This window comes from Augochlora pura, chromosome 7 (assembly GCF_028453695.1).
Source record: "Augochlora pura isolate Apur16 chromosome 7, APUR_v2.2.1, whole genome shotgun sequence".
Taxonomy (NCBI): domain Eukaryota; kingdom Metazoa; phylum Arthropoda; class Insecta; order Hymenoptera; family Halictidae; genus Augochlora; species Augochlora pura.
The window spans coordinates 36,192,386-36,204,737 of record NC_135778.1 but is presented as its reverse complement, the minus strand read 5'-3'; the positions used below and the strand labels follow the sequence as shown (position 1 = coordinate 36,204,737).

The 12,352-nt window shown below is 43.3% G+C and overlaps 1 protein-coding gene across 3 annotated transcripts in view; it reads right to left on the bottom strand.

The window, feature by feature from the left end:
* Ca-alpha1d (Ca[2+]-channel protein alpha[[1]] subunit D) overlaps positions 1–6,968 on the bottom strand; it is a 56,465-nt gene extending 49,497 nt beyond the window's left edge. For all 3 annotated transcript variants that reach the window (XM_078184844.1, XM_078184843.1, XM_078184845.1), the window contains exons 1-2: positions 6,568–6,968; positions 5,524–5,629 (exon numbers count right to left, since the gene is read on the bottom strand). In XM_078184844.1, coding sequence (XP_078040970.1) covers positions 5,524–5,629; positions 6,568–6,878 — 417 coding nt within the window. In that variant the 5' untranslated portion in view covers positions 6,879–6,968. The remainder of the gene's footprint in view (positions 1–5,523; positions 5,630–6,567) is intronic.
* Positions 6,969–12,352: the final 5,384 nt, after the last annotated feature.

Genomic DNA, 12,352 nt, shown 5'->3' with positions numbered 1-12,352 from the left:
GCAACGCGCCCAACGTTGACGCGCAACTTTTTATTATACGAAACGATGATTCCTGTTCGAAATCTGTGTCGAGCTGTTCACCTTCCGCGAGCGTTTATTGCTAGAACTTTATGGCGAATTTTCACGCATTTGTCGGGAAATGGATGCGATATTTGGTAGGAATTATTAAAGGTATTTTTAGGTATTATTAGGTAGGTATTTTTAACGGTATTATTAACATATTATTAGGGAGGTATTATTAAAGGTATTATTAACACTTTACTGACCGGTGTCCTATTAACCCCTTGCACTATAATAACGAGTGAGACTCGTGATAAAGATTCCATGTAAGATCTATTTAACATGAATATTATTATCTGGTCCTATTAACACTAGATTTACGGAATCCGTCAAAATGACGGATCACTGATTTGTTAACGTACTATTATTCAGATTTTAAAGATAAAGTTATTGTTTATTTATCGATTATATTTACTATAATTACTTATATTTATTTATTTATCGATTACATTAATAATTAGAATAAATCGTTACTTTCATAAACAAATATAAAACGGCTGCAAAACGGGAGGAAAAACCGATTTATAGGTTACCGGTCGGTAAAGTGTTAATATATAGAATGTCGCAGGTTCTTTTTATCATTAAATACCTCTCACGATTAATAAAATAAATAAAATCAAAATGGAAACGTTAATAGACAAAATAAAAAATTTAACATTACGCTAAATTTTTACGACCGGTCGGCGAAGCGTTAAAACGAAAATTCTCCCAAATATGCGACACGGAGATTAAAATCTAACCAATAAGAGAGCATCGGAGATGCGCGAATGACCGCGCGGAACAACGTCGAGATCGCGGGTGGACAAGTTGGTCGCCGGGAAAGGAATGCCTCGCGAAGAATCCCAAGTCCGATGGGCCGATCCGCAAAGATTCTTCGAGTTGCTCGGATTCGAGGCAGCCCGCCCGTACAATTAATGAAAACGCAAAAGGCGGTCGTGAATCGCTGGAACTGGGTCGAAGCGAGGAGGCGCGACGCCGAGACGGAACGCGGTGCGGACCGTTTACGGGGGACCCTTTTACGGTGTTTGTGACCTGGATCAGCGGGACGCGCGCTGCGCAGCGCACCGCCGGTCGCGCGGTGCGCAGCACACCGCCGCGGCACGTTAGATCCGTGCCACGCACGGAACAGCGCCTTTCGCCGAAGTTTCCGTTCTGGCCGGTATAGACTCGACACGGTATAGTCTCGTTTGCTTTATCGGCCGCGCGTCGACTCGCTGCACGGAAAAACTCTCCGGGAGCCTCTCTAATAAAAGCGTTCCAGAAGAACGGGTCCCCGCGTCTATCTCGGCGAACCTTTTACCCATTTTCCGGGTACACGGTCCCGCTACTTTCGATTCTATCCGAGCACGAACGATCCGACGCGATTCCTTTCACCCTCGAAACACTTTCTTGTCTCCGTCGAAGACCCCTTCTTCCTCCTACTCCTCCCCCTCCTACCTCCTTTCCAGCAGAAGCCCTCTCTGCGCGTCTCTCTCGCGCCGAGGAAACGACCGCGTCGACCTCACGGAGTCCCGGATCGTTTCCCGGCGAGATTCACGCCGCGTGGAAATCAACCCGGCTATTTGCGGATAGGGCAGGAACGTTTTACGAGCTCGAACGATCATAATCTTTCACCGTCAACGACCATCCTCCGCGTCGTTGACGCCGCAGACGCCGAATCGACGTCGACTTTCGGTGAATCGCCGTCGAATGTCACGATCGAGAGAAAAAAGACGCGACACCAGCGTGGGCCGCGTTTTACGGTCGCGCGCGTCAAGGTGATCGCCGAGATGCAAACTCGATGACAATCCACCGCCGGTGCCCGGGGATTACCGATGCATTCGAAGGAACTGCGATCCGATTTCTTTTCTTTTTTTTTTTTTAGAATGTTCCAGTGGTAGGATCTTTGATTTATCGACAACGGGTTGGTGTATACGGAACGTCAGATTTTTATTACGCGTCCGTGTTGATTTTTCTTATTACGTAACTAACCTCTGCAGTCTTATTGTTTACCCGCGAGCATCATATTTTGACGAAAGAATTTTTGACTAAAGCAGGGCTTCTTAAACTATGGGGTCGCGTAGCAAAATTCTGCGGACGCGAGAGATTTTAATGTCAAATATTTATATATACCATTTAATAACATCGCTAAAGTTGGCGGAATACAAGTGGACTTGCAGCGCATTTGTTGATGTTACCTAATAAATTTGTCGTTTATACCTAATAAATAAATCATCAGAAAATATTAATTTATTTTTCTTTTATATTTGTATGGGGTCGTCAAGAGACTCGCAAATGGGGTCGTGAATGACGAAAGTTTAAGAAGCCCTGGACTAAAGGAATTACTGTGTACAACGCTTCTGTTTTATACAAGGTTCTTAACCCTTAATTAGGCGCATTAAGAAAATCACCCAATTAGGTGCATGGGCTCTTAAATAACCCCAAAAAAACATTGGGAAAGGAGTATCAAAAAGGAATAAAACTTAATGGATTTCTATAGTAATTAATAAAGTTCTTTAATATACTTAACTTTAAGAAACAAATACTTACTGTGACCCTGTGGCCCTGACCCCATGCGCCTAATTAAGGGTTAAATCAACGTTAATGCTGAGACTAGCATGACTTTCTATCATTGGTAACTATAAGCACTGTTGCGTTCGATAACTGTACACGCTACTCTAATCGCAAGTCTTCGAAACATTGCAGCAACTTCATGGTCCATATATAGAGCGAAGAAACATCCACGTTGAACCCTAAATAATAAGATCCGCGGGGCACTTTGCCGGCCAGCCTTCGTTTCCGAGAGACCTAATTGCCGATAATGTCGCGCCACGGTGCACGACGGTATCAGCAAGATTGAACAATTATCGGGGTTTTCAACGCGAATAAATTTCACGCCGCCGCCGGTCTCCGTCGGTCGAACGCATCGTTTGTTTATCGATAGCTCGAGAGGACGGTTCGACGAACGGAATCTTCCTTCGCCGGGCTATTCCTGGCGCGATCGAAAAATTTCAGTCGAAGTTCAGCGCGCCGAGACCCTTCCGTAGACGAGGCGCACGGAAACCGCGAGGGCTTCCGTCGAACGAACGCGATCCAACCGGGGTTCACGCGGCACGCTACACGGAGTTTAGGCACGGTTATAATAATCGGGAGCGACGCGGAGACAGCTTCCGCCGTGTTTCAGTCCGGCTCCCGTCGACAAAGAAGGCCTCGAAGTTGATCCTCTTTGGATTTGCTTGGAATTCCGGGGGATTCTACGTAGATGTCGCTGTATTACCGAAATTTTATTCGAAATTCCATTCGAGATCCGAAGGTGGTCGTAACCTTGTCCAACGCGGATAGTGCTTTTACGATACGTTAGGCTGTCCCATAAGTTTCTTCCGCGCTGCGCTGTGAGTGACTCTAAGTGGCTGTATTCATATGCAAGCTTATCTCTTAGCCGTTTATGGCGTCGGTTTCAGTCGTCCCAGAGCTCTTTCAAAGTACGTTACGTTGGTGGCGAAGTCTCTTTTAAAATTTTTTCTGCACCGTTCAATATGGAGAGCCGAAAGAAGCATTTGCGACACGTTATGCTTCGTTGCTTTTGAAAAAGGCAATACTTAAATCGTAATAAAAAAATAATACGTAAATCTTTCAAATCAATAAGCGAAATAAAAACGCACCCGGATGAATATTTTGCAAATCATCAACAATTTTGGAAAGGGGGCATAATGGGACTTCCTGAGAGATGGAAGAAGATTATAGTATTATAGTATTATATAATATAATATAATTATAGTATTATATATTATATTATAGTATTATATATTATATTATAGTATTATATAATATAATATAATTATAGTATTATATATTATATTATAGTATTATAGAACAGAACGGTTCATATATAACATAATAAATCCACCTTAAACAACAAATATCGTGTATTCATTTCGCATGAAAAAAAAGGGAAGAAACTCATGGGACACCCTAACAATTACGCGGCCAAGTTGACAGTAACCGCGGCGACGTCAACCGATTCGCGCGGGGGTGGATAATCAGCCAGGCTATAGGAGAACCCGCTAATTGGCGGTGGGTTTGTGCGGCCAGCTCCTGCCGGGGAATGTCACACCTCTGCGTACACCGTTTTAGAGAAGTTTAACGTGGGAAGAAACAGTAGCCTGATACTCCTGTTTTCTAATTGGTAGACCGCAAGATTCTATGAGTTTATGTAAAAATCGTTTAGAGACTCATTATTAATTTCAAATGACGAGGAGAGACTCGTTTCTGTTTCTCGCGATTGACGTAAACAGTTTTTGTAAAAAAAGATTTGCAATCTAATAATTAAACACAGCACCGTAGGGTAGTCATCTACAGCTGAGAGAGACTCAGACTGTACATTGAACCTTTGCACTCGAGTGGCGCCTTTGGGGCGCCAATGAAAATTGTTACATCGTTTGCAAAATAATAATATAGATGATAATATAGTATGTATAACAAAAAAGTACAAAGTAGATGAGTACAAAATTGCCGTTACCTCATAAACATTGAAATAGAAATAAGGACTGTATAGAATAAATAAACTTCATCATGTATATTATATTTTATATTTTAGTATAGATTTAAGAAAAATGTTATTTTAGCAGTAAGAGTAGTTAATAAGACAATGAATGTAAAGTAAGAAGACTCACCAAAAAATGTAAAATATTGTTTAAAAAAAAAAAAAAAAAATTATGTATCTGTATGGAAGGCAGAACGGATGGGTTACATCCACTGCCAATAAAGTTTCAATCAATCAACCAATCGTTTGCAAAATAATTTTGACATTGTTAAAGACCTTTCTATTTAAAAGACTGTTAAAACCGTAACAATTGTATTTATAAATTACAGTAAGTTACATAAAATGGGAATACAGCTGGTCAAAATAGCTATTTTGAATCTAGGCTTAAAATGGCTTCAAGTTCTTCTACTACTTCTTCCATTATTATTATTTCTTCTATTACTTCTGACATTGAAATATACAAATACGACGTATTGTCAAGCGTTCGTTTATACATCGGTAACAACGTAAAAGTAACTTCGAGTCTGCAATCGTGCGCGCCGCTGTATTTATTCGCGTCTGGTCCGCGTGCAATTGATGCAGTCGTGTCGCGCAGCCTGCATCGAAATCTGCACGGTAACTGCAGCATCTCGGTATCCACCCGAGGATTAAACAGCTCTATTTGCGCGAAGATAGAAAATCTGGGAAAATTCAATTGGCGCAAGAGAATACGGGCGACACGGTTCGACTGCTGGGTGCTTCCAGGTTTAAAGCGACGCCGTTACGAATCGAATTTCAGTTTAAGACTCTCGAACGACCCGATTGGACCCGGTGGTCTTAGCGACGTCATTCTCGCGCGGAAACCCGTTGCGAATCCACGGGGTAGAGAGTGGGGAGAGGGGTGGGGGGGAATATTTTCCGTTCGCGTCGTTCGATAGATGGATAAAGATACGATTACTTACCAAATACTGGTTGGTCAGATTAGAATCGCCGAACGGGTACGGTGTGTAGACTGCCAGGGCGACGCAGTTCGCGAATATCGTCATGAGAATAAGCCACTCGAAAGGTCTGGAAAGTTGCGTCGACGAGGTGTCCTCTGGTTAAGGAAAATTAATAATAACGAAGGCATCGGCTCCGCCTGTCTAACTTCTTCGAGAACTTCTTCCGCCGATCTTCCGTGATTTTCACCGTTCTGCTCGGGAACCTTAACGCCTCTTAACCCTTAACTACTGTACCTATTAAAACTTGCGTAACCGGTGTCAACGGTCTTGCAAATTGTTAATACTTGCTACGTTGTTCGTGTAAAAATGGTAAATAACGAATCGAAATTAATTGTTATTATTTTGCGATTTACCTTTTTAATATGGCAAGAGGGTTTATTCTTTTATTTTGATTAATTTTGGATAAAAGATTTAATGTTCTAATCGATAAATATAAAGTAAATTATACCTGAAGCCAAACCAAAGCTACGGCCATTGGTGAGCAACTCCGCTATCGAATTAAAAAACAGTTCTGCTGTGATGTTAGATTAACCCCTTGCACTATAATAACGAGTCAGAATGGTGGTGACGATTTTATGCAAGCTCTACTAAATATGAATATTATTAATTTCATCTACATCGAAATAAAAATAAAATCTTCTGTTGTCAGAGTTTAGAAACGAAGTTAAAAACGAATAAGTCTTAACCCTTTGCACTCTGAGGCACCACTGCAATTGTTACATCACGTTCCAAAATAATATTTTTATTACAAAAACTTACATTTGAAACATTATTAAAAGTGTAATTGTTTTTGTACGAGTTACAAGATTCAATTTCAATTGAACATAACCTCTTTACCTTGTAAAATGAAAATGCTACGCGTCAGGAATGTTACTTTAGAATTACAGTTAAAATAGCTTCGAGTGCGAAGGGTTGATCGTCATATGAAAGGAGCGATAGTGCAAGGAGTTAAAAATCGGCGCGTATCACTCACCAGGGTTTCCGTATAAGCTGTAAAAAGGATACTTCCACTCGACGACGTCGATGCACATCTTGCGCACAGGATTCTTGAGGGGCAGACAGAACAGGGCCCTGACGGGCCTGTCCGGCGGTGGTTTGCCGCCCCTCCTCGCCGGCCTCTTTGGAGCGGACTTGGCGGCACCTTGGCTGGTCCCCTGGTTTTGGCCCGTCTGCGACTGCGCGGTCGCAGGCTGTCCGTCCTGGGCAGGCTGCGAGTTCCGGTGCTGCCCAAGAATGGGGGGGGTCGCGGCGGTCGGCTGGGCCTCCGACAGCCCAGGGGGGCCCAACAATGAGCCCCCATCCCCCCCCGCGCTCATCGGTCGGTTCTCCTCGCCGCGATCGGTTCCGTGCTTACGCTTCGCGGCTCACCTCTTCTTCTTCTCCTCCCCCTTCTCCTCCGCTTTCGCTTGCCTACACCGACGCCGCCTCCACCCCCGCCTCCTCCGCCGCCGGCAAAGCCTCCGCCTCCTCCTCCTCCTTCTCCTCCTCCTCCTCCTCCTCCGTCAACTCCTCTTTCACCGATCGCTGTCCCGCCCCCGCCGCCGACTCCTCTTCCGGTTCTGCACGCGTAACCACGCTCCTCCAGACCCTGTCCGACTTGCACGCAGACGCCCGTGCAGACGCCCGACGACGACGACGACGACGCCGTTCGACGCGCTCTCTCAGAGACGCCCCACCACCCGCTGCAGCTCGCCGGCATGCTACGGCACTGGGCTCTTTCGAACCTCCCTCCGTGACCTAAACATTACACGCAACATCGTTATTATCATCGTTGTCATCGAGACGCGCTCCGACCCGGCGGGCTTTTGTCTCCGACCTCCTCCAGTTACGCTTTCACAACCAATATGGACACCGACGACGACGACGACGTCGACGCGACGCGACGCCGGGACCGGTCGATATCGGTCTTGTTATCCTTGCTACTCTGTTTTCCGGCGCGCGTAGAGAAACAAGCGTGCTTTGCCACCCCGAGGGCTGCAGTCGCGGGATCGAGTTTTCTTCAAAGAGCAGGCTTAACCCCTACGGTACCAGCGCCGGATATATGCGGCGCCCTCGCGACGATCGCTATGGACGAGCGCCGGATATATCCAACATCCGTGAAACGATCGGTATAAATAAGAAAATTTTATATAAATAACAATATATATTATCTTAATATCACTTAACACTATAGTCGAGTCACACTATATATAGTGTGACACGAACTCCAATATTCATCGATAGACTCTATACTATCATCACACTTGGCTAAAAATTAATTAACATGCAATGTCATTTATCTGGAACAATAATGTGCCGAATAGAAAAGGAATACCGTTCATAAGGAAATCACGAAATTTAAGGATTCGACAAAATTCAAAATAAACTGTACCAAGTGAATAAGTGCGCAGGCAAGCACAACCGTCCGTGCATTTGTTCCGCCTCGCCTGTAGCTGACTAAACTGTACATAATACGACACGCGCTCCTCCATAACCGTATTATATATTTATTTTTATTGTTAATAAATATAGTGACTATGGTTATACAGGTATACCTCAGTTCTTACATAAACCTACACAACGCAAAGTCGATCGACGTAAATATTCCAAAGGCTCGCGAGACTGGCGATCTGGCAGCGGTGACGCCTTTCGACGATTGAGAGTTCGCGCTGAAAGCGATAAATATTTATAGCCGCGGGACGAAGTAGTTCCCCCCTTCCCCCCACCCCCGTTTCTTGTCTCGTTAACATTTAAGGCTGTACCGGAGCCGCGAAACGACGTCAACCACCCCCGCGCGGACCAAATTGAAAGTTTCGGAAAAGCCGGTCAACACTTAAGAGCCGTTCGTTGTTCCCGCCGTCCCCCGGAACCCCCGTCCGACGTTTAGTCCTCGAGACGTTTCGCCGCGGACCTAATTCGAGACCGCCCCGAAATTCCCGGTGAAATCCGTAACGAGGCGAGATTGCTTCGGACACGGCGACCGCTGCACCTAATCAACCCCTTGCCCGTACCATTTTCTTTATGATTAGAATATTTTCGATCGCACTAATTTCTTCGAAGAAAAAGAAATTTTATATTTGTTTGCATCTGCTCGAATGTTTAAATATTGTTGACGAGAGAATAAATTTTGATTCCTGCTTAACCCCTTGCACTATAATAAAGAGTCAGGCTCGTAATAAAGATTTCATGCATTATCCAGTGACCATAAATATTATTAATTTATTTCAAATCGAAATCAATTCTTCTGTTGTCAAAGTACAGAAACGAAATTAAATAAAAGGCGAAACAAGATATTCATTCTAAATATAAGAATTAATAATTGCCTATAACTATTAAAGAAAGTATTAATAATAAATGCTAATAAATAAATGCTAATTAATCGCAGTGCAAAGGGTTAAAGGAACAGATGAACATTAGTATGTAACAGCTTATTATTGTAACTCTCCATCGCGAGTCTGACTCGTTAAAATACGGCAAGGGGTTAAGGATTCGGCGAGATAGAACCGTCGCCGGTGACCTCTGACCCACGTGCCCGGAGACAGCTTCGCGGGAAGACGATTCCTGTCTTAGGAGATTACGACGACTGGGTGTGGTACGCTGCTTCCATTGGTCCCGACACTCGCCGATACATTGCGATACGCTGCGATCTAAGCGGATCCCGCTGCCATTAAACTGTCAGGGCCGTCCACTGTCGGAGGCTTGAGTGGCGCTTGTAGGAACAAGGCCGAATTCAAATGGTCGTGACTATGGCAGAGATGATCGTATCGATGTTGTCAAAACATGTTCCAAACCCCTTGCACTATCGCTCCATTTATGCTGTGACGATTAGCTCTTATTCGTACTTAACAATTTTAACAATTCTATATTTAATAATTTTTCTAATAATCTCACACAATTTTTATTTTCTCTATTGTCTTTATTTACTTTTGTTTCTATACTTTGATAACAGTAGAATTACATTTGGTCTCGATTTATAAGAAATTAATAATATTCGTATTTAGTAGAGCATGCATAAGATCTTCAGTTATTATAGTGCAAGGGGTTTTTACATTTTGCCGACCGGCCAGTCATTTTGTCATTTGGCCATTTTTCATTATAGTAATTAAATCTGTCAATACTTTCATATTTTTTAGCACGGAATAATACTTATTTCTTCTATTATATTCATCGCGAAAGATATGCAATATTTAAAACATTATATAATGATATGGAAGCTTGTAATAGCATAATAATTTACTGGGTACCAAAAAAAAAAAATGTAAATAGTTACAGTTTATACAAATAGAAGTAGGAAAATTTGTAAACCGGAAGCCATCCTAAGCCGCATAGGCAAGGATTATGAATAAATAAAAAAAAATTACTGGGTAGCATGACAACTAATTCACAGGGTATCGACCGGGGTAAAAAACCGATTTATAGGCTACCGGTCGGTGAAGTGTTAATCGCTACTTTCATACGCTTTATTGGATGCTCGATTGTGCCGCTTTTTGGCGAAGCTATGACGACAGAACGTGTAAAACGAAGATCTCGGATTGGTCGCCTTTGTAACGTTACATTAATGGCACGATGATTATAGCAATTACGTTAATCGAGTTCAAAGTAGAAGTCTGTTGACTTACACCGCTTCTGCTGAATTGGCAAATAAATTCGTGGAGTTTCTGTTTCACTTGTATGTTAATTGGCAAAGTGGGTCTCTTTTAGCTCTACGAAACTGTTATATTTGCTTTCTCCATTAATTTAATTTTCCATGGCTTTTCAGAACTCAGAAATGGAGTATCCAAGAAGTAAAAATCGACGTCTGTTATTCTTTGCTTTTCGAAGTTACTCGCTATGAGGCAACTTATGGCAATGACTATACTATCTTGCTACGTTCGTACGCAGCAAGTAGAAAAGGTCGTGCAATGGTCCTACCCTTGCTCGCAAGACCTACTATTATATAGTATATAATACATAGTTCTACAAAATTATTATCGGTGGTCTATTTATCCACATGTTCAAGATGCGATTTACTCTTTGTTACTATTAGAAGTGCAACGGGAATTTTTGCGGTGTTTGCATTGAGTATACTCGAGATCCGATAATAAACGAAAAGAGTCGAGTGATTCAGAGCGATAGAAACGTGTTATACGAATGCTCGAAGCAGAGGGTGGGCATCGAAGACTGGTTAATTTCGTAGCTACGTGTTGAGAAGTGCGATGTAAACATTCCGAGAAGTTAGACCGTTGAGAAGTTAGTGAAAATCTACTTTTTAAAAACCAGTTGCTTGTTTCTTCTAAAAAATCATTGACATAGTTTTGTTTCGTTTCACATACGGTTAAGTTTATTTGTATTTTTATTCGTAATAAAATGTCTGCTTTTCATTATTTATCGTTAGTTATTTTTACAGGCAATTTCCGAAATACCTTTTTATTTCTATTGTAAGATTAATAGATACTCTGAGCCATCCAATTGCTTAGGCGTCCCGATCGCAGTATACTAAGTTCTCTATAGCCACCTTCCCTCTAGAGCTATAACCCTTTGCACTCGAAGCCATTTTAAGCCCAACGCTTTTAACAGTCTTTTAAAGTGTCTTCAACAATGTCCAAATAATTTTGGTAATAATACAACAATTTACATTGGCGCCTCGGTGGCGCCACTCGAGTGCAAAGGGTTAATTTCAAGCGCAGTACGAAAGTTAAGGGAACGTCGATGTTCGACCGGTTCGCGAAAAAAAAAGTCAGCCGTGCCGAGGGAAACCGTAGCAAGAGGCCGGAGTTTCGGCAAATTCGCGGACCTGGGATTTATAGCAGACTCGCGCTATATTTAGTGAGGCCAAATACTAGAAAGTTCTACCTGCTGGCAGAATTGGTCGAACGAGCTTCGAGAGAACGGAGCGAACTGTTTTAAAAAGCTACTTCTTCTGTGTTATATAGTAACGTTGTTATTGGACTGCGGATCTTGCGTAATAATGAAACAAACGATGCGCAATAAAAATGTCCTCTAGGATGAAAAGCAACTTTTTCAACAAAATTGCAACATTTTTCTGCGAAAGAACAAATCCCTCTTCCGTCACATCCAAAAATATTAAATAAGATAATAAAAAGTTTATTGCAAAATTTTACACGCATCCCTTGATTCCAACAGATTTCTCTCATAAGCAACGAGGATACGAATACTTATGGGACTGACTGTATTCAGATCTCTCGAAGCAACGAATCCCAAGCCTTTAACCTGTCCCAAAAAACATTATAAATTCGCATGTTATGCCCCTCGCGGTTTATCCGGTCCAGTGTTGCCAAAATCCGCGGCCGAATCGATGGTGGGAAGCGTCGTTTCTTGCGAGAAGCAATTCCTGAAATGGAGCCGTCTGCCGCCGGCAAAAAGGACCGCGCGGAGACCGTTGGCCCAAAGGGCGGGTTCGATCGCGTTCTCCGCTGTTCCAGCGAACACCACTGTGTTCGATCGTCCACGAGAGAAAAATAAAAAAAAAAGGCAACCGACGCGGTCGCCGGTGTAACAACAAGCGACGATCCGACGAACGATCGCGATCGACGGTTTAATCGAGGCGGTCCTCGCGAATCAATTACGCGCGGCCGCGTCGCGCGTTTCGCGCGAACTTGTCGATATAATATCGAAACGGATTTACAGGCTAATCGGTTTACGGGTAATTGAATTGCCGGCGATCACGGGGCCCGGTCATTATCGGGCCAAACAAACGAACGGAGCGCCGATTAAAACGACTGCGCGGATATCGTGCTCCTCGCAGCCGCTGCCGGTTAATTGCCGGCTCGTCGACGATCCGGGGAGAAGGTTTCGGAAGCGTGCCCGCCGC